The following is a 21,479-nucleotide window of genomic DNA, read 5'->3' as shown; positions in this document are numbered from 1 at the left end:
ACTGCCACAGAAAAATAGAGAGGGATCAGGGGAGTAGAGAGATGCAGGGATCTGGGGAGCTTAACATCTGTCTGAGAGCTGTGTGTCCTCTATTATTTAACCATCTCCCCAGAATTCCATATCCTCTGCCTCTAAAGAAAAGTCATTTCTTGGGTGTCCATTAGAATCTTTCTATCAAGCTCATCACCATCCCATAGTCACCATCACCATAGTCACGCAACAGAGAAGTGCTTGGCACGAGAGAAGTCAGCTCCCTTCTAACAGCTTTGATGCACCGCAAGGTGAAACAGGCTTCCATGCTTAGAAGACTTCCTAACTTCTGGTTTCATTCATTTTTCTCAACCCTGTCATGAGGACATATTTAATTCCTTTTTGTCAATGTGGATGTGTCCTTTTTATATTTTAAATTTTATTTCTTCTCCCATTTCGAAGAACATCTGAGACAGGACTTCTGGACTTGACCATCAGCTGGAAAGGACAAAAAACATCTAGGAAATATTATATAGCTGGAGAAAGGACAACTAGTCCAGTTAGTTTTTCTCTGTGGAATTAGAACTGCCTAAGACCTGGTCTTCTTCTATCTTGGTCTGTAAAGATCATCTGTATACAGAATAGCTCATTCTCCCACACTAATCTATGAGGAAGATGAGGTAACAGGTTGTATAAAATTGCAAGAAAATCCTCCCCTTGTGTCCCTGGTCTGTTCCTCCCTGCTCTCAATAGGTCTAAGCTTGCTTCTTTAATTTATCCAACAAATATTAATTAAGTATTTACGTGTACCACCTTTGTTCTAGATAGTGAACATGTAGCTGTAGAAGAAAAGGGTGCTTTTACATCCCAGTAGAGGAGGAGAAGATAAAAAACAAACAAGATCAATAAACTATAGTTATGTTGGGTAGTTAAAGTACTCTGAGAAAAATGAGGGGTACAGAGAGTTGCAAGACAGGATGCAGCCTGTGATTTTTAGTCAAATGGTGAAAGAAGTATCATTGCTGGGGATACAAGCTTCCAGAAAACAGCTGGTGCGAAGGCCCAGCCACGGTGTCCATGCACATTGAGGAAGGTGAGAATTAGAGAATGGAGACTGAAAGAAACCAAGAATGTGAAGCAGATACTGCAGGGTTCTAAGTGGGGAGGCCATTATGAGGACTTTGGCTTTCACCCTTATGAGACAGGAAGCCATTGGAAAGTGACAGGATCTGACATGTCCTTGAAGGCTCATCTTGGCTACCATGTAAGATTTGACTAGTGAGGCAGGTGGAGCGAGGAGACTGGGATGGCTGGAATCATTGTTCAGATAGGAAATGGTGGTGCCTAGGACACAGGGTTTGTGAGAAGGGTCATATTTTGATGTAGGTCCAAGAGAATTTATTGACGCATTGAATGTACAATGTCAGAGAAAGGAAGCAAAGCTGGCCCCAGAGCTTTTGGGTCAAGCAGCTATAAGAGTGGTAATTCTCCTAAGGCCTTGTACAAATGTTCTGATATATACCTCCTTGCAAGACACCAACCTTAAACACTTATAAGGACTTAGCCCAGGGTGCAGAAGGCAGCTATCTGTAGGCTACACTGAGCCTTATGCTACTGGTCTTGATTTGGGAGAGGCAGAAGGGGTTCAGAGGGTTTGTGTAGCCATATAAGCTCTGGAAACACCTGTTCACATGCTTTCTTCTCCCAACAAACCTGCCACCTACTGAGTGCCTTCAGCTTTGAGTCAAGTTCTCTACATGGACCCTGACTGTCCCAAATCAAGCTGTCATTTATATGATCCTCCTACATAAAAATTGTGACGGTACAACCGGCAAGAGGCCCTTTGCTAGGAAGGTTGAGTTACTAATATGGCATAAACTTAGGGTTAAGGTTTCTTTTTCTCTTTATTGCTGAAAAATATACCTCATTTGGAGACCAACAATAAATTCATACAAGGCAACATTAAAAGCAAAAATAGAAAAGGTAATCTTCATGTGGGTATGTACTAAATGAAGGGAAGTTATATTGAGTAGACTTCATTTAACATTTACATGTTATTGGTGGTAACCTTAATCTAGATATTAATCCAGAGTAATACTCTGCCATAAAGAAAGATAAACTTGAGTCATTTGTAGGAAATTGGATACCCCTTGAGACCCTAGTTTTAAGTGAAATAAATCAGATGCACAAGCTTAATTATTACATGTTTTCTCTTAGATGAGAAAACCAAAATATAAATAAAGAGCAAAATAAAAGATTGATAATAGGAAGTAGTGAGATAGATCTTTGTCAAATGGAAAAGGATCAAGTGATGTGGGGGGAGAAGAAGTGGGTGAAAACGGGAATTAAGATGTGCTCTTCACATGGACCAATTCCATACAAGGAATACTAGTATTTTGTACTACTCACACATACTAATAAAAGAAGAGGATCAAAAAGCATGTTATTTTTTAAAAAAGAAAAATGGATAAACAAAGAAGGCCCTGAAATGTAACAGTGAATGCTGCATTAAGAAAATAAAAAAATGACTTTCAATAAGACAAGCCGCTGGACTTCTTCATCCTTCAGAGCACGTTGTTCCAGTTTATGCAACTCCCACGCATGTCTTTGCACTCCTGGGGCTTCCTCGGTCAAGCCTGGGTATGTATATTTCAGCCATGAGGCAGGCTCCAGAGTGAGGTAAGAGTGCTTCAACTTCAACAACTCTGCGAGGCCCTTCATAGAGTTGTTGCTCCTGTACCCAAGAGAAAAAAATCAGATGGTACCTGTTTCTAGAAACTCACCAATTTGCTCAATTTTTGATTAGGAAGTTATGACGGCCATGGGAGTGGATGGTTAGTCAGGTTCCTTCATAGACACAGCCTCCTTCCCCACTCCTGGGCCACACCCAGTGAAGTAACAGTCAGGGGCCCCACAGGTGCTACCTGGCTTCCCCTGAGCGCTGTTGAATGACTGACCCAGGGGTCAGTGTCTCTTTCACAAGAACTTGAAGAGATAAATGTAGACATGCAATATGCAGCCACAGAGATACTGAAGGTCAGAGAGACAGAGGAGAATCCCAGAAAACTCACTTCCCTGCTCCCCCCTCTCGTCCTTAGAAAGCCAGGCAGCTCTTGTTTCCTGTTTCTGGGCGTCCATGAGGTTGCTTGCTAGCACCGAATGCAACTTTCCCCCTTCTCTTTTGCACTGAAAGGAGTGTGAATGAGTTTCTCTTCCTTACAACCCGAGGAACTCTGTCTAAGAGGCACATTAGAAAAGAACACTCAGGTCACCACCAAGCCCAGGTAAAGGCAGTGGTGGTGGATTTTCTGATAGCAAATTACAGATTACCATTGCAAAACTGATGGAAATACGTAGTGCTGTGATTCAAAAGCTACTAAGCTAAATAAGGTATGGAAAACCCATACAAATTGAATGTTTGTGGCAGTCAAATGGAATGGAATATTGTTACCAATTCCTAGATATGCGAGAAGACCAGACAGAGGCAAGTCGAGTGATCCAAAGGGCACATAGGCACACACATGTGCACACTGACACACACCAATCGCACATACACATATGGACACACAAGCTTAGCTGGTGATCTAAGCACAGTTGTTCATCACCGAGGGTGAAAGTAAGGAAGAATGAAACAAGATGGCGGGGCTGGGGGTTTAGCTCAGCGGCACAGTGCCTGCCTGGCAAGTGCGAGGTCATGAGTTTGATTCCCGGTACCAGAAAAACAAACAAACAAAAAAACAACAAAACAAACAAGGTGGGGGAAAAAACAAGAGGAGATAGAGCAGCAAAAGAGAGGATACTCAATATGATTAAAATGCTATTTAACATTTAACAAATGGAAAACATACTCATCTGCACTTACCATTTTTAGTGAATTTTTCATTATAAAAACTCGATATTCTAGTTCATAGTAATTTTCCATTGATTTTGTTTTTCCTTTCAGGTGTCTATATGGGAAATCTGGAGCATGGAGAACCACGGACAACAATCCATTAACTCTGGTTATATTTATGACTGGAGGCTCAATTGTTGCTGGAGAAAGCATAGGAAATTTTGACAAACCATTAAAAAAATGAGATCTGACACATGGACACACCATGCATCATGATAAATCATTACAAAATGAGAGAATTCTGGTTCACACATTTTGTTCCCAATAACCAGATCTTTGCTGAATATGAAACTCTATGTTTTTATATGGTGGAGTATTGCTCAGCTATGGGGAAGGATGGACTTGGGGCTTCTGTGGGTGGATGGATGCTGCTGGAGACCATGCTCGTGGGTGGAGTGGGTCAGACCCACATGTGTGGACATTGTGTTGTCTCCCTGGAGTGGGCACCTGGGGAAATGAGTGGGGTCTGGAAGGTATAGTGGATGTTGTGAAAGAGAAAAGGCTGCTCAGGAGGGAACAACTGGGATGAGAGAAAGGAGAAAAGAAAGATGGAAGGAAAGGAAAAATATATATATATATATGCACACAAGATAGCTAAGATAATTGTACTGCTGATTTCTATTGGTTTATTGAAAAAATCAGTTAATGCTTTATTTTTTTGACCAATTTTGCATGCTTATATCTGGTAATCTGAGCAGCTAATTTGAAGACAACAATATGCAATATAATGACCATTGTTGAATTCTTGTCATCTTGTTTTGTGAAATTCTGTATCCTTTCTAGTGTTTTTTTTTATTATTGCTTTTATTCTCTTTAAAGTAAAGAAATTGAAAAAAGAAAGAAACTAATTATCCCCAGATTTACTGTAACACTGCTAAGTATGGATTTTCTTATTGTTTTGCTGTTTGGTATTCATTATAATTTTTAGGTTATAGATTCACATCCTCTTTGTTTTGATTGATTGATTGATTGATTAATTTTGAGATAGGGTCTCGATATGTAGTTCAGGCTGATATTGAACTCACTATGTAGTGCAGACTGGCCTTGAATTTGTGGCAATATTTCTGCCTTAACCTCCTTAATGCTGAGATTAAAGGCATGTACCTCCACACCCTGCTTCTCAAAATACCTTGAACTCAACATCTGAACTGAATTCACAATCTTAACTACCCTACTTTTCACCAAACTGGCCTTTTTTTTGGTGAAACTCCACCAAAAACATCTCAACAATCTAGTTATGTAAGAAAGATATTTAGAGATCATCTCAGACATATTCTCTACTATATCTATCCTATTATCAAGTTCTGCCATTTTTTCCTGTGAAATAGCCTTCCAATGATAAACTTTCCATAACCCTTTCATTTTCTTAACTCAGGCTGGTCTGTATTCTGTAGACTATTACAGTAACCTCACTTGCTTATGTCTTAGTTACTTTTCTCATTGCTGAGACAAAATACCCAGCATGCAAAGTTAAAGAGGAAAAGATTTAATTAGCTCACAGTTTGTAGAGGTTTCAGTCCATAATTGGCTGGCTCCAAGGCAGAGTGGCTTTGCAGAAGAGAGCAATTCACGGCTGACAGAAGACAGCGAAAGCAACAAGCGAAGGACAAGGGGAGACAACCCTCTCTCTTCCTCTTTATCTTATCCAGTCTACTGGGCCTAGGGTGGTGCCCATCCAGTCAGTGGTGTGAAATCACCCACCCTTAATTCCAGCACCCTTAATCCTAGCATTGAACCATGATCAAGCACACACTCTAGATTCAGCTACCTCCGAAAAAAACTCTATGCCTGCATGAGGCCTTGGGGGGACGTCTAGACACAAACCATAACAGCTTACATCCAGTCTGTCTCCCCAAATGTAATCAAAGTGATCTTTTCAATGCATAAGTCTGATCATGTGTTCCTGCAATTCAAATTACATTTTTTTGGAGGGTGAGGTGTAGCTCATGGTAGACTTCTTGGCTAGCATAAGCAAGACACAGGGTTCAATTCCCAAAACTGCCTACCTCCCTAAAGTTATGTATATTTATTTCCTAGAGGAAACTGTAACTCCTGCACAGGAAATTCTCATCCCAGCCTACCTTTCCAGATCCCCCTCACTCCGTCCTCCCTCCTTGCATGCTGTATTTTACCACACCAGCTGTCTTCTAGTCTCTTGGATTATTATGCTCCCTTCCGCCACCAAGTCTTTGCAGATCCTTTTTCCTTTTCCTGGAATCCTCTGCTCTACCCTCTGTCCAATTTGCCCCCTTTAATCTATAGCTATCAGCTCAAGTGTCACTTCCATAGGAATGCTTTTCCTCACATCAATAGCCAGCTCCCTACTTGGCCCGGCTCTCCTAGCGCTGTGCCTCTGTCTTTTGTACCACCTGTCACAAATAACATTTTATGCATGTGTGATTCTTTCATTGCTATCTGTCTTCCCTATTAAACAGAATGCTCAAGGAAGAAAGAGACTTCTCTATGTCTGCTGTGCTTGCTAGATTTCCTCTAGGACCTCATAAAATACCTGGAACATAGTAAGTACCTTATAAATAATTGCTGAATAAATAAATAGGTAGGGTGATTCTTTAATCTGAATGTAGCCCACCCCATTAGAATATTGGTACTATTCTAAAAATCCATATCTATATTTAATCCAAGAAACTCTAGGTTCAGATAATATTGAAATTACAAAGGATCAAATTCTGATTTCCACTTAAGGTTTTTTGTTATTTGAACTATTGCTTCTTGTCTAAATAGGGATCAGGAACCAGAACTTTTTCATGTAAAATACAATCCTGTCCTGAGCAATAGATTTCCGGTAAGCCAAAGCAGATAGGTGGTTTATTAGCTCATACAGTAGACTCTAGGAACATGCTTCTAAGATCCTAGAAGCCTATTTTTCAAACAGGTTTTTCAAAAAAGCCTCAGGAAGCCGGGCATGGTGGCACACCTCTGTAATCCCAGAACTAGGGAGGATGAGGCAGGAGGATCGCCATGAGTTCAAGTTCAGCCTAGGCTACATAAGTGAGTTCAAGGCCAGCCAGCACTACGTAGCAAGACTCTGTTTAAAAGAAAAGCTTCAGGTGTTGTTGGAGGAGGGAACCACACTGGAAGGTGCTGGGACAGCTGAGTGGGCAAGGCTCCTCACAATTGCTTCTACGGGAGGAGCTCCAATTTCAACTGGTCTATGAACTGCATTTCTAAGTCTTGTACCTATGATGCCCTGGCCAAAAAAAAAAAAGAAAGGCTTCTTATAGAGCCCTGCCTAAGGACTTTTCTTTTTTATAGAGGGGGTGGCAATATAAACACATGTTAAACTCTTCTTAGCACTGTCCCAATTTTAATAGGAAGATTGAGCCAAAGCTTCCTCTCATCTGAACCAAAATGTTTGGCTATTCTTACTTGATGGGTAGAAAACCCACATAATGGAGGATTATTTGGCCATTTAAGAGAATGAAGTATTGATATGGCTACAACCATGGATAGACCTTGAAAACAAGGCTAAGTGAAAGAAATCAGTCTTAAAAGACCACATATTATGATTTTATCTAGAACAAGGAACTGTACGGAGACAGGGAGGACAGCTGGGGGTCCTGGGGCAATCAGGCGTGAGAAAGGTGTAGCCACAGGGCATGGAGTGTCTTTCTGAGGTGACAAAAGTGTTCTAAAGTTGTCTGTGGGTGATTCTTAAATAGATACACGGATACATTAAAACCATTAAACTTTATATGTTGTAAAAGTACATTGTAGGAAGTATGATTTATATCCTATAAAACATTTTTAAAACCAGCAAGGCACAAAGTCTGGCCCTGCGAGGCAGCTCAAAGGCAGGAAAGAGACAAGACAGAGAATTCCATGAACTCACTCACTTTCCCACCAGGGAATGAAGCGTGGCGTCATGCTCCAGCCCGAGTAGCTCCCTGCCGAGGCCGCCCTCACCCTCCCATAGTAAGGCTCCTGCAGGTCTGAGGTTTCGTTTGTAAGGTCACAAAAGAGTTCCTGAGTACCCCAACATTCCTCCTTATGTTTCCACTCTCTCTCACCATACCTAAAGGAAGCAAAAGTACAAACATCTGTTTCTTTTCTCCATTGAAGTTTTCAGGTTTTCCAGTGTGTTCTTTAGAAAGCTTGAAATCTGCCCTGTCGTCAGTGCCACTTACTGCAATCTTCAATATTTGAAAATTGTGAAGATTTCTGTCTCGTTAACCAAAGTGCTAGCCAACTGAAAGAGCAATTCAACCTTGACACTTTCTGTATCATTAACATAAGTAGTTTGTAGTTTGTTCATATCTGTCAAACCAATCCTTCTGGTACAGGGACTGACTTCCATTTTTAAATACTCACTCTCTAATCCTTAATGCTTCTGAGGTTTCAACTCTGTGGTTTTCCTCCGCTTCTCATCTGCTTCCTATTGAGCAATATGGTTGATTCTGAGAAATTGCTACCGTTTGTTATCCTAGGTGATGCTTACTGAACACACATGACTCATCTCTTTATTGAAAATGAAGCAGAAGTTGTGGTGATGGCGCCATAGAGAGCCCTGTGATTAGGGCCTGGGAGAGAGAGGGATAAAAGGTGATGAGGCAAAGAAGCAGACAGGTAGTTGCTGAGGCCAGAGGATGGTGTAAGAGCCAGAGAGAAGACTAAGACTTCACTTCCTTTTCAGTCACAAATCTGAGCAAAAACAGTACGGTGCTAGCAGGGAGCAGAGCAGGAAGTGGAGGCTGGGAGAAAGGCTCTTCCTTTGTTGAAGGACTTGAAATCTAATTTTGGAGCCATTCCATGAAGAGTATTTCTGGTCTCAATTCTCTGTGATCTATACAATGACAACAGTTTCATTATATCAGTGTTAAAGCAGAACCAACAGCATGGCTGGGGCACAATTGGATGACTTCTAGCTATTTATTGATGAGACATTGTCTTTGTGAGCTGGACCTTAGCTGTAATGACTGACTTCTCTTTTAATATGAAACCTCAGGTTTTTGTCCAATCCAATCTGTTAACCTTAGACTGATAGGAATCAGGAATAACCAAAGTGAAAGTTTTCAAAATTATAGAGCTGCATGGTGCAACTGAAAATACCACAGAGACAGCAATGGCTCCAGGTATTCTGAGAACTGAAATTTATATAACCCATGGGAACCCTTTTAAAGGAAAAGAATTATAAATTTAAAATTATTCCATGGGGGTCCTGAAGTTTAATCTTCATCATGAAACAGCTTCTAATCCCCTCATCACTTTGCTCACAAAGAGGTACATTTTGGACCCATTAGGCTGCCAGAGAAGACATATAAAGAGTATTGATCTCTATTTCCTCTATAATGGAGGATCTCTAGCTATGCACAAATCTATTTTTCTAATGAAGCTCCTTTCTTGTAAAGATATGGGAGTTTTACATTTGCTAAACAAAATGTATAGAGAAGAACAGGGACAGTTAAAGGCTAAGAAACTTCTGGGGTTAATCCTTCTGAATTAATAAGAAAATCTGAACTAAGGTCTACCCCATGTTGGAGGGGCATAGAATAAAAAATCGCTACTCTGCCTCATGCATATCTCTGATTTTCTGAATTTCTAACAAGAATGCACAAAAACTAAGTAGCAATACTTCCTGTCTTGTGTTCAGCCAACATCTCAAACTATGTCAGGGGAGGCAGAGCCTCTAACAACCCGAGGGAATGCAATGCAGAAAAGCCTGCTGTTTTCAATCAGCAGTGTGTATTTCCAAGCCTCGATCCAGGGAGAGTGAATGATAGCTGAGTACTGGCCCTGGTCCTGCAGGCATTGTGTGAGGGTCCCGCAAGAACACTCAGCAGCACGTCCCAGTATGTGTTCACGCCTACCAGAGTCACTGACATTTGAAAAGAATTATGCAAACAGGAGTGCCACTGTAAAAAATGAGTTTTAGGTTTAGAAATGAATTTTATACACTCAGTGTTGTCACATGTTCACTTCAGGTGTTCATAGTACTTGCTATGTGTAAAGCAAGGCACTTCCACCATTCATTCGACAAATGTGTCCTGAGAACTCACCAAGGGCCAGGCACCAAAGGTGCCCAAGCCGCAGGTCTCTGCTTTCTTAGGACTGAAGGGTCTGCTCTAAAGACTGTATCCTGAAGTGTTTCAAATCCCCAAGCAGCCTTTCAGGAAATCAAGTCACTTCTGTCCCTGTCTATGCTCCTCTGAAACCCTTCTGAAACTCCTCAGAAAAAACCTCAGCTACTAATACTCCATGGTGTTCCAGATTGCGCCATCCCTGCGGCCTTTCCTGTCACCTGAAGGAAGCTCAATTTACTTACACTTTGTACTGCACAAAATAGACGCTCCTGTTGCTGCTGAGTGCCCACCCAGGCTGCCAGAGCAAGACATTATGAAAGTTTCGCGACTGAAATCGAACCCTCTGAGGCTTCAGAGAGTCACGAGCTGGCTGAGGTCCTAAAACAATGAGAAGGAAAGACATGGAAGATAACAATGAGGTCTGTTGCTATTGGCAGGTATTTTAAACGTAGTACCTGCATCAGCATTTCTGGAAGCACTTGCTCGAAGTGCAGGTAGTCGAAGAGGAGCCCAGATATGAAACATTTTTGACTCTTTAATGTGATGATCTTCATGGACATAAGTTTCATTCTTTTTTTAAAAAAATTTTTTGGAGCACTGCAGGCAGAACCCAGGCCCTTGTGTATGTTGGGCAAGTGCCCTACCTTGGAGCTACATCTCCAGCCCAAAGTGAAGTTTTAGAATGATGAGTTCCAGACAACAGAAACACATGTGATGTGCTCTCAACCCACACTCAAAGGGAGATCTGATTGAAAGAATATGGTCCTTAGTTCTTGCCCAGGTAGTGATGGGATACAATGACCGAGATGAAAGACCCACGCCAAAGTCACCTATCCCCCTAGGAGGCTATTCAACCACCAGTCTGAGTCAGAACTTGCCTGGGATCGTTTTGGTCCCAGGACCTCAGCCCAAGACTCAGTTGCTTCATTGTTTAATCTCCAGTTCTGGCTTCAGGTTGTTCTGTCCTTGAGAACCTCCCTGAAGGCCTGTGCTCACTGCCTGCCTCCTGGCTCTGAGCATCCAGCAGGATCGCTCAGATGAATTGGCCCACACTGATGCGGCCTCATAGGGCCCAGGGTTCTGGATAGTGATCCTGACAGCAGAGGGAGGGGTTTGCACTGGAATGGCTGTGACTTCTTCCTCTAATCACATGATGCGGGTGGCCCACCCTCACCTGTGTTTGGTTCTTATGGCACCAAGAGACTTGCAAGGACATTTTATTTTAGGCTCCAAAGATTCCGATAAGGAAAGAGAAGTTGGACCAAAGGAGAAGGAAACAAGAAGCATCTCTGTTTTCTCCCTGTCCTCTTCTGTTACCTCTTACCGTTCTCCTCTGGAGTGGTCTTCTTTTCTTGTGCCAGCAATGACCCAACCTTAGGTGTGCTGTATTATCCCTGCCCTTTTCCTGAGCTACACTTCCCCTGCATTTCTTTCTCTGAATTTGTGCATGGCCCATTTCTCTACTTCTTTATATCTTTGCTCAAATACTACATTACTGAGGGAAAGAAAATGTTTCTGCACTCATGATCTCAGCAACTTTCACAGTTAGTTATTCTCTAAGGAATGGTGCTGTTTCCTTGAGTGTCTATCCTTACCCACCAAACTGTGTTAACATTGTTTTTTGCTTTTATTTGTATTTGGGGAGGCCTCCTGTCTTGTACCAAATGGCGGTGTGTAGCTGGAAAGAACCTATTGCCACAGTTGATACTGCATCCGCCCCATCACTACCTCATTAATTACATGTAGAACATAAAAATTTCCGAGCTTCTCAGGAGATGACAGGCAATTTCCTGAAGACCTGTCTAAAGCTGATTTGCTAACCTGAAGAGAGATGTCTGCAGGCTCTTTATCTCTCTGTCTTTGGAGTTCTTGGCTTGTTTTTGTAGCAATACCATTGCTACTGCCACCAATGTACCTTGTGCTAGGCACCGAGGGACTGTTTTATTCACTTACTGGATTTGCCCTGCTCTTGTGTGAACAGGTGCGATTGCAGCTTCCTCCTATAGACTTAAAACCTAAGCCTTGAAGAGGTGAAGGAACTTGCCCAGCAGGAAATAGTGAAGCTGTTTTTTTTTTTTAACCTCGGCTCACTGACGCCAGAGCTGCCTTTTACCGACTGCAGAAAATCAAGAGCAAAGCCTCAGGAGACAGGAGCTAATGGAAGAGGCAGAGCTATTAGAAGCTGAGAATATCCCTTCTCCTTCTCCTTCTCCACTCCTCCTCCCTCTTGTGGCTGGCATTCGTTGAACATTGAACAAATATGAATATTCAACATACGATAGGCACTTCGTTCATTCTTGTCAACGTGTTTAGTTTCCACCGCCAACAGGTAAGGTAGATCATTTCACACTGTGTTATTTGGATGGGGAGGCTGAGAAGTTGTGTAGTAATTAGCCCCAAAGAAGTTGCTTGTGTAGCCCAAGGTGAGGGGCCAGGTAAGATCCCACCATGTTTTATTAAATGAGTCCTTGTTACGGAGGACCAGGAGCATAGCTTCTTCTCACAGATTTCCAGAAGATAGGGGCTAGAATTACTTTCATGTATCAGTCACTGGAAAACTGTGGGATTGTGGGAATTTATTCAAGCCTTCTGCACTGAGAAATACTCATCTGTTGACTTGAGGTCCCAGTGGCTTTGATCAGAGGTATGTCCTGACAAGATGCTCTGTGTTCCTGGAGAGCTCTCTGCAAACACCAACAGCAAATTCTCGCAACTTGTGTACGTCCCTGTTCTATGCCAGACACTGGTCTAAGAACTTGGCATAGACAGTCACTCATGGAATCTTCACAGTGAGCTACAATCTCCATTGTACAGATGAAGAAATTGAGGCACAGGTTGTTCAAGAAACAGCACAAGTTTTCTTATTTAGTAAGTGGCTGCGTTGAAATCTAGACTCTGACAGTCTGGCTTAGGGGCTCATGCTTACAATTGCTGTGGGCAGAGTCTCTGCAAAGCCAAAGAAATCCTAAAGCAAGAGAGACCTCACACATTTATTCCTGCACCCATAAGTCTGTGTCCTCTCTAGCAGGTGTTCATTAGATATCTGTGGATTCACTCAGGCTGTAGATAGGAACTGACCCCATGGCCACTTTTAGCATTTAATGACCTCAGAAAGTTCAAATTTTAACAAAGCCCAGAAAAACATCAATACCATTTCTAGCAGTCTCTTGATCAGACTCTAAGACAAAGCTGTGGTGTCATTAAAAGGAAACAAGGCACTTACCTACTCCACCAGTCAAGAAGAGGCTGAGGAGGAAGCCTAGAAAGCAGCGCTTAAGCATCATGGTCACAAGTGCAACTGGCCAGGCAACTGGAGCTCCTTTCAAGCTCATCCCAGAAGAGGGAACTATGAAATATGCAAGGTCAGCATTGGTATTTATTGTTTAGGTACTAAATACTTTTGAACACTGGACGGATGGCTGAATTTGTGTGTAATTCACTACAAAATCTGCTTGTTAATTATGGGATCCTTAAATTGTGTATTTTCAAAATTCACTGATGTTTTTAAAATGACTGAGACCAAAATAGTATAGAAGAATTATGATTTATGTCAATTGAATTGAAAAATTGTTATAGGTATTTGTCTTGTAGGGCTTTATACATTGAAGAGAGATACTGGTGCATAATATTATTGCTATGCTCATATTCTTGCCTTACAGAGGAAGTTAGCCTTGCAGAAGTCTTATTTTAATATAGCTATAACAGCTTTTAAGATTGTATCAACATTTGAGTATAAGTCATAACTTCCTGGTTTGATATCTGTTTTGGGACTTTAAGCCAAATTTAATCTTTTTTGGTATTGAAACTTAGTAAGTTGAGTAAGTTATTTTTTCTTTTGCTGCTTGACAGCTGCAATCTGTGCTTTGTATGGGTTGGCACCTATTTAGAATTCTTAAAGATAATTTAAAGGAGTCAAAGTTTTGCTGAGCATATAAGTACCAGTCATTTTGTTTTCATTAATAGAAACACCAGCAGCATCTATGAATTTTGAATCTTCACAATAGAAAAGTTTATTCAAAAGATGCACAGTAGTGGGTTTGTGCTGTAGAAGGAGGGAATGAAGGGATTTTCACCTCACAAGTGTATGGTTCATAAGTAAATCTAGGTACATAGTCAAAAATAAAGAAAGAACTACTCAAGCTGAGCACCCCTTCTTGCTTAACTAATGGCAAATGTTTCCTTGAAGCCACTATAATTTTGTTTTACTGCATTATTTTATCATGTTTATAAAAGTGTAAGAGTCACTCAAAGCACCTGCCTGGCAAGCGCAAGGTCGTGAGTTCAGTTCCCGGTACCGGAGAAAAAACAAAAAAAAAAAAAAAAAAAAAGAGTCACTCAAAAAAAACAAACAGTTGCTGTAAGTTGCGTGTGTGTGGAAAGCTTGTGGTTGGGGCAGGGCTGGTAGACCTTAAAGGCAGGGTAGGGCCGATGCTATGGAAATAGCACAAAGATGGGGGGCTGGAATCAGTCAGGCTGGGAGAAGTAGGTAGAAAAGAGACAAGGAGAATGTAATTTTTAAGTTGTGCTGTCTTCTGTGCCTCAGGCCTGTTTTTCTTTCTGGCTCCTTACTTGTAAAGCCCTGAATCTTAGAGATAAAATAAGTCCATAAATTTGGCTTGATACTATACCCTTTGTAGCCCCAAAAGCCGCCACCCTCAATGAAATGGTACTATGAATTGGGTGCCACATGTCCAAACAGCAAACAGACACCCACGGTTTGCATTTTAACCTGTAGTTGATGAAGCCAGTTTTTGCTTTAGTACAGTGTTGAGTAACCAGATGGTAAGGAAACAGACACTAGATAAATGATAAACAACTCAAAGAAATAAACATCGCAGTGCATCAATCCCCAGGGTACCCCGAGACCACATAAACACTCCCAACACAAAACCATAGTGCACCTCACTTCTCAAGAACCTGAACTTTCTGAGTGCACTTTCTGATTCTTCCTAGTAAACTGGCTGTGTCTTTCACTGATGGGTCCTGAAATGCTCTTCTATGATGATGAGTTAAAATCTTCCTCCACAGTGAGTCCAGGTCCTCTGTCTCCTCCTCAAACCTTATACAAGGACAAAACAACTCACCCGGCCTTAAGGAAAAAGAAAGGCCGCCAGGGACCAGTGCTAGGCTGATTTTGAGTAATGTGCTTGGCAGTTACACCACCCAGGGACAAAACTTGATTCTTTGTTGGTCAAAACTTGATTCTTTCTTGTCCCTTTTTTGGGTGACTTCCCACCGAACCGCCACGGTGTGCCTCAGGCTCTCTTGCCCCTTCTCCATTCAGGGCTCTGGCCCCACTCAGCTAATTCCTCTCTCTTTTCCATTCCCACCTCAGTGAACAACAATCTGAAAAGAGATGACTGAACCTAGCAAAGCAAACAATGTATTAAAATGTGAATCTGGAGGACAATCCTTTTGGACCATGTTAGATCTTTTCCCTATCTCCTTTAGATCTGGTCAAACTAGGTCATCTATTCTTTGCCCGTGATTCATCGTATCATTTTACAATTTTCCACAGGGTTTTAGAATCACTACAATTACACACTGAAGTACAATAAAGTCATAAAGCAAATTTTTTTTTGTTGTCAATGAGAGGGAATCTTGAAGTCAGAGGAGGAAATGCATTCTGGTGTTTTCTTCTTGTGCAATTATCCTTGTCCAGTTCTTAGTAGAATTTTCCCATTAGTGAGGAATAGGGATGGCTGCTGAGCAGTATTCGTTCATTCATCCACCCATCCATCCATCCATCCATCCATCCATCCATCCATCCATTCATTCATTCATTCACATTTAGCACATATTTGCTGTGCCACCATAAGCTAAGCACTGTAGTTTCCTGAACCTTCCTTCTAGAAGAAGGCAGGGATGGAGATAATAATGAGTGAAGGCAGGGTTGTGAGTTTTACCCATTTGTTTCTTCCCCTTCTTAAATGGGAGACGAAGTGTTTCAGAGGTGGTTGCAAAGCTACCTCACTCCCCTGTCCTCCACCATAAAGATTAGCAGGAGCTGCGCGAGGGCCATCACAGAGGTGAGTGGTGCTGCTGGAGGGCAGGCAGTCCTCACAGACAGAGGGCAGGAAGGTCTTCTGCAGGAAGAAAGGAGCAGAAGGAAAGCTGTTCTCTTAGGTGCTATCACCCCTCTCCAGGACTCGGCATCTGTGGAGAGCAATGCTGGATACTTGAAGCCTTGTGAGGAGCTGGGGCCATGCAGGGAAGGCCTCATCTCTGACCAAGTGGTCTTGAAACAGAGCCTGTTGGGACTTTCTTCAGAGACTATGGGCAAGACTACCTTTATCATCACATCGTGAATTCCAGAGTTATTCCGACAGCTGCATGCTTTCTGAAATGAAAGGTGTACAGAAAGATTGTGAAGATAATACCAGGGTTTCTGGCAGCTCCACGCTGCATCCAACCTCCGAGTCCAGACTCTTGTCTCCTCCAAGAGAAGCTGTGATTACTCATAAAGTAACTTAGGCAAGTGCTGTACCACTGAACTACATCTTCAGCCCCTTACAAGGTAACTTAGGCTTAAAAGAAGAAATATGCAGTACCCCCTCTCTCTCCTTTCCACCTCCTTGGTGTGCCCTGTCTTCAAGCTTCTTAGCATCACTCTTTACTAATTCATGCTCCCACTGAGTTTTAGACTGAGCACTGATCTTGCTTTTTAAATGCAAACGTGGATCATAACCTGGGTTTGGCATGTCAGTGTTCATTATCCCTGACAGCAATGGATCTTATTTTAAAGTGGTCACAGTGTTCCAAATTCCAGTTCAGAAGAAAAGGGAAATAATGTAACTCAAGCTGTTAAATGTAGAGCAGCAGGTAATGAAATTGGAGTTCCGCCTGACTTACTGGCTTTGGAGAATAAGAGGAAATTAGGAAAAAGGAGGAAGAGGGTAGAATCTTTAAGAACTGAGTTCTGCCAAAGATATGGACTTTCTTGCTATGTTAAATTTCAGAAAACAAACCCGTCCTGTCACCATTCAATGAGCTCTCCAGTTGTGTAATATCGTCAGTGTGAGAGCCAGCATTGCCAGTGGTGCCTCTAGGTAGATGAAAAGATAAGATTAGATTCTATTTTTCCCACTAATTTTGAAGCAGAAACATTTGTACAGAGTTGTTTCCAATAAAATGGCACTTGATGTAGAAGAGTATGATAACCATGGGGGATTTGTACTTCCCCTTTCTTCTGGTATAAAATGCTGGCCCCAGCCCTCACCCCTCAGAGGAGAGCCCACCTGGACTGTGACAGTGGATTCCTCCATGCTTTGGGTCTGGGCAGGACCTGGCCGAGTCCCTGCGTTGGACAGTTGATGCTCTTTGCCCTTTGTCCTTGTGGCTTCCAGCAGACCAAAGATCCATCCACACCAGGCAGACAGTCCTCTCTCTGCTCTTTGGTTATTATTTTCATTCTTTTAGAGATACACATTGGAGTATTACAGATGAAACTGCATAATGTCTGCCCTTTGTATCAAAATACCGAGGGGCTGGAGAAAGGGATGAATGGCCACAGCCTGATAATTATTAATGCTCAGAATTATGTACATGGAGGCCCACAATATTCTTAACTTTTGTGTATTATTTTTCATAACAAAGAAAAATCTTTTATCTATAAGATAGTATCTTTATAAAAGTCCTCTTTATACTTTTAGTGCCATTTTGGGATCCATAAGAAGCTGCAATAATTATGGAGTACTGTACTGAGTTCTTTCCATAGATCAGTTTAGTGAATCTTCTTAACAAGCCTGGGAGCTTGCTATTATTATCCTGGTACCACAGATGAAAAACTGAAACACAGAATAAGAGGACCTGACCAAGGTTCTGGAGCAAATAGCCCCAAAGTGAGGGTGAGATCAGACATGTTCACCTCAAGCCTGAGGAGAAGTGGAAAATGATGACGTATTCTTTACATGTGATATTCACTCCATAAGGGAATGGAATGATATCAAAGAAGATGTGTCTTTTTAATCATTCACAGATTAGAAATTTAATTATTCACTCACTCACACAGCCGTTTATGGAGAATCTGCTGGATACTGTGCTACGCACCAGGGAGGAAGGGTTGAGCAAGACGGTAGAGCCAGCATCATTTTCTTCGGTCAGAGGAAAGGTTACATATCCCTTGTCCTCCTTGAGAACAGTATTTAAAACTGGTATTTAGGGTGACTTTGACGGTGTTCCTCCACTGATTGTGTTTCCTATTTCTCCCCCAGACCCTGTTCTCCTGTGGTTTAGAAAGGAGCTGGACATCTTCAAACATTTCATCTTGAATTCCAAATTGAACACCAGACCTATGGAAAACCGTACGCTTGTATGGATGGACCTGCAGTCCCAGCAATAGGGATGCTACTTGTCCCTTCTTATTGGTGAGGAGCTCTTTACTTTCCTGAAGAAGGACCATGACCTTTCAGCAGTTCTACATTTTGGAAATAATTGGCTTGCAATTCAAAATAGTTTGTGGACTCTAATTCAGAAAAGAAGGAACTTTGTTATTCAGACATGGGCAATAAGCATAATAACTGGTCTTTTAATTTTGTTAAATTTGTGGACCACGAACACTTTTAGTTGGACCATCCCTGATCCAAAAGTGTGAAATATGAAATGTTCCAAAATCTGAAACTTCTTTAGCACAGACATGATACTACAAGTAGAAATTTCCACACCCAACATCATGCGATGGGTCACACAGGTGTGCTACACATACTGTGATAAAATTACACTTTCAGGCTATGTATATAACGTATATATGAAACATAATGGATTTCATGTTTAGACTCTGGTCCTAGCCCAAAGATATCTCATTATGTATATGCTCATGTTCCAAAATCTGAAACTGTTCTGCTCCCAAGCATTTCAGAAAAGGGATACTCAACTTGCATTTAAAAATCTCCATTTGCAAGACCTAGAGCTTCACTAAGTTAACCTTTCTTGATCTTTGCTCATACTGTTTTTTTGAATGAAAGAGGCTACAGATTTTGATTGTTCCTGACCAAGGTGCTTCGCTGACCCTGAAAACCCTATGGATGTCGTGGGTCCCGAGGCCCACACACAGGCCATGATCATGTGTCTTGAGGCCCAGGGGAGACCTTCAGAGAAGAACCACAGTCTGACCAGCTGTCACTTCCTCCATTGTAGTCACTTGGGTCTCGGCTACCGTGATCTCCTGCTTGGCTTGTGGCCACAGCCTCCTGACTGGTCTCCCTGTCTCTGCCACTGGCCTTCGCCACAGGCAGAACGTTCCCTTTAAATGTGAAATTAGATAATTTTCTCAGAACCTTTGCATGTCTTCCCACTTCACTCAGAATGAAAGTCAAAATGTTATGGTCTCTTGCTGGGCCCTGTTACACTCCTAACCTGCATCGCTCCAGCCTGGGTGGCCTTTTGCACATTTCTTGAATATCCCAGGCCTGTACCACACCAGCACGGTGCCCTCTGCTTGAATGCTTTTCCTGAGATGCCCAGGTTCCTCCTCATGCCCTTATCTTTATTCAAATATTACCTTAGTAGTGGATCCCCTGTGGCCACCCTAAATAGCAGCACTTCTTCCCACCACCCATCTGCCTTACCTGCTTTATTGTCTCTGTAACACCATCATTTGAGAGGGTATGCTTGATTTTACTCCCACTGTCCGTGCCCTCCATTAGAATATAAACTGCAGGAGGTCAGGCACCTTGCACATTATGTCTCTTGCTTTAGCTCCCCCATCCCATGTAGGGAGGAGCTTGCCACGAAGGTTGTGCTGGGCAAGTATCCAGAGCCTCCGTGGACGGGAATGTGGTGCTATCCATTAAAAATCTCCATTTGCAAGACCTAGAGCTTCACTAAGTTAACCTTTGCATGCCAGACGCTGTAGAACAGGAGGGTGCTTCTCTGCTTTTCATGATCTGATGGGAATTCCAAGGGAAGGGGCTAAGATTCTCTGGCCCAGGTCACCAGGTTCTTGCAGACATTGAAAGCAACTTCATGGGCAACACTGGCCTCTGCAGTTATGTGGCTGCACAGCCAACTCTTCAGTTGGACAATTTAATCTGTGTGACCCAGGAATTACCTGTTTCTGAAGAGCTGGAGAGATTTCCCCAGGAAATCACTTGAGTGGTCTTGTAGGTGGTGGTAGTGGGGTGCATGGGAGAATTTCTTTGGTAATTTTCTCAATTTAACTCTTCCATGGTAATTAGGGTTTTTTGTTTTTTTTTTTTTAGGATTTTCTGTCTCATCTAGATTCACTTTCTGCAAATTGTACTTTCTTCATCCATTTACATGCGGTTACATTTACTTGCATAGAATTGAGAAATTGGTCCTTAATCAATTTCTCATTTCTGTGGTTTCTCTTTTGGCTTCCTATTTTGAATAATGATATTTTCTTCGTGTTTTATTATTTGTAGGAATTATTTTTAAAGATGTTTTCAAGGAGCCATGTTTTGTAATTATTCATGAGTTCTAATTTTAAAAATTTATGTATCACTTTTATCCTTTACCTTTTCACATTCCTTCCAATTTGTTTAAGTAAAACTCTCATCAGATGTTTACTTCACTTGATTTTTTCCAATATGTGTTCACACTGGGAATTTAGTCTGAAACGTACCCCACAGCTTCTCCTTTGGCTCTGAATTGTATTTTCACTATTTTTTTTTTTTTTTTTATCAATTCTACAATTTGGATTCTTTTTTCTGACTCAAGCGTTTTAAGTAGAGAATTAAAAACAAAATTTCCAAGTGGAAGAACTATTTAATTTTTTAATTTTCACTGTTGCTTTTTCATGATTTCCAGAGAAGCAAAAAAGGCTGATTTATACCACTATTCCCAATTTGGAAATCTCATCTTACTGCTTTGATTTCTGGGAGTTGAAGACAGACAGACAGATTAACATCATTTGATTTGCTAGTTAATTGATAACTCAAGGACAGAGATAATGGAAAACAAGACAGAAAACCTAATACAAAAACAACAAAGGTAAAGTGTCAGTCCAACAAGACGCAGTTTGCAAATGAAAACTGAAAATTTGCATGAACTTCTTAGTAAGGAAAACACCTTTCGCCTTTTAAAATAGTGACTAGAAGCCTGTTTTTAGTGTAGCACTATGTAATCATTATAATTTATGACATTCTATTTCCAGATGACCCTGGGGTTATTTTGGGATGTCACTTCCCGATGACAAAATTAAATAAAGCATGACATATATTTGTGTTGTTCATGGCAATGTCCTTGTTTTTCTTTTTAATACATAAAGTTAGAGACATCGGACCACAGTAATAAAAAACGTTGTCTTTAACGAAGGTGAAACCTGAGTTCAAATCCCTTAAAAACACTTTTCTGAGTTTTCTCTACTGGCAAAGCGGTCCTGACCTGTTATTTGATCTCTACCAATTTTTAAAAATTGTTTTTTAGCCCACACAAATCAGAGGACTCAAGTTCATTTGATTCCAGGATCTCTGTACTTTTTAGTTGAACCCATTCAAACAGGGGTCCACCTTCACAACACACAGGGCTCCTGCCCGCCCGTCCCCGGTCACCCCAGCAAACACAGGTGTCAGCAGAGCTCCCACGCAAGGGCCAGTCTGGGCATTAGGCTCCTGTGTGGC

General features: G+C 41.7%; 1 protein-coding gene and 1 long non-coding RNA gene across 2 annotated transcripts; one reads left to right on the top strand and one right to left on the bottom strand.

Annotated features, from left to right (window-relative positions):
• Positions 1-1,855: 1,855 nt before the first annotated feature.
• Il22ra2 (interleukin 22 receptor, alpha 2) lies at positions 1,856-13,256 on the bottom strand. Its single transcript, XM_005389281.2, has 5 exons — positions 13,124-13,256; positions 10,143-10,278; positions 7,717-7,895; positions 3,833-4,002; positions 1,856-2,704 (listed from the first exon to the last, which is right to left on the bottom strand). The coding sequence occupies exons 1-5, from the start codon at positions 13,230-13,232 to the stop codon at positions 2,555-2,557; spliced, it is 744 nt and encodes a 247-aa protein (XP_005389338.1). The 5' UTR covers positions 13,233-13,256; the 3' UTR covers positions 1,856-2,554.
• Positions 11,680-21,097, top strand: LOC102020283. The gene is made up of 3 exons (XR_261808.2): positions 11,680-12,229; positions 13,108-13,262; positions 18,114-21,097. It is a non-coding gene; the product is annotated as an uncharacterized LOC102020283 (long non-coding RNA).
• The last annotated feature ends 382 nt before the right edge of the window (positions 21,098-21,479 follow it).

The sequence above is a fragment of the Chinchilla lanigera genome, unplaced genomic scaffold (assembly GCF_000276665.1).
Source record: "Chinchilla lanigera isolate Chin_1 unplaced genomic scaffold, ChiLan1.0 scaffold00035, whole genome shotgun sequence".
Taxonomy (NCBI): Eukaryota; Metazoa; Chordata; class Mammalia; order Rodentia; family Chinchillidae; genus Chinchilla; species Chinchilla lanigera.
Note: the sequence above shows the minus strand (reverse complement) of the source record. Positions and strands in the feature narration are given on the sequence as shown.

Excerpts from the sequence above, each read along its gene's own strand:
- Il22ra2 (XM_005389281.2), bottom strand. The coding sequence starts at position 13,232 with ATGAGCTTGAAAGGAGCTCCAGTTGCCTGGCCAGTTGCACTTGTGACC. Across the intron at positions 10,279-13,123 it reads CTTCTTGACTGGTGGAGTAG|GACCTCAGCCAGCTCGTGAC; the intron begins GTAAGTGCCTTG and ends TCATTGTTTTAG. Across the intron at positions 2,705-3,832 it reads TGAAAAATTCACTAAAAATG|GAGCAACAACTCTATGAAGG; the intron begins GTAAGTGCAGAT and ends TCTTGGGTACAG.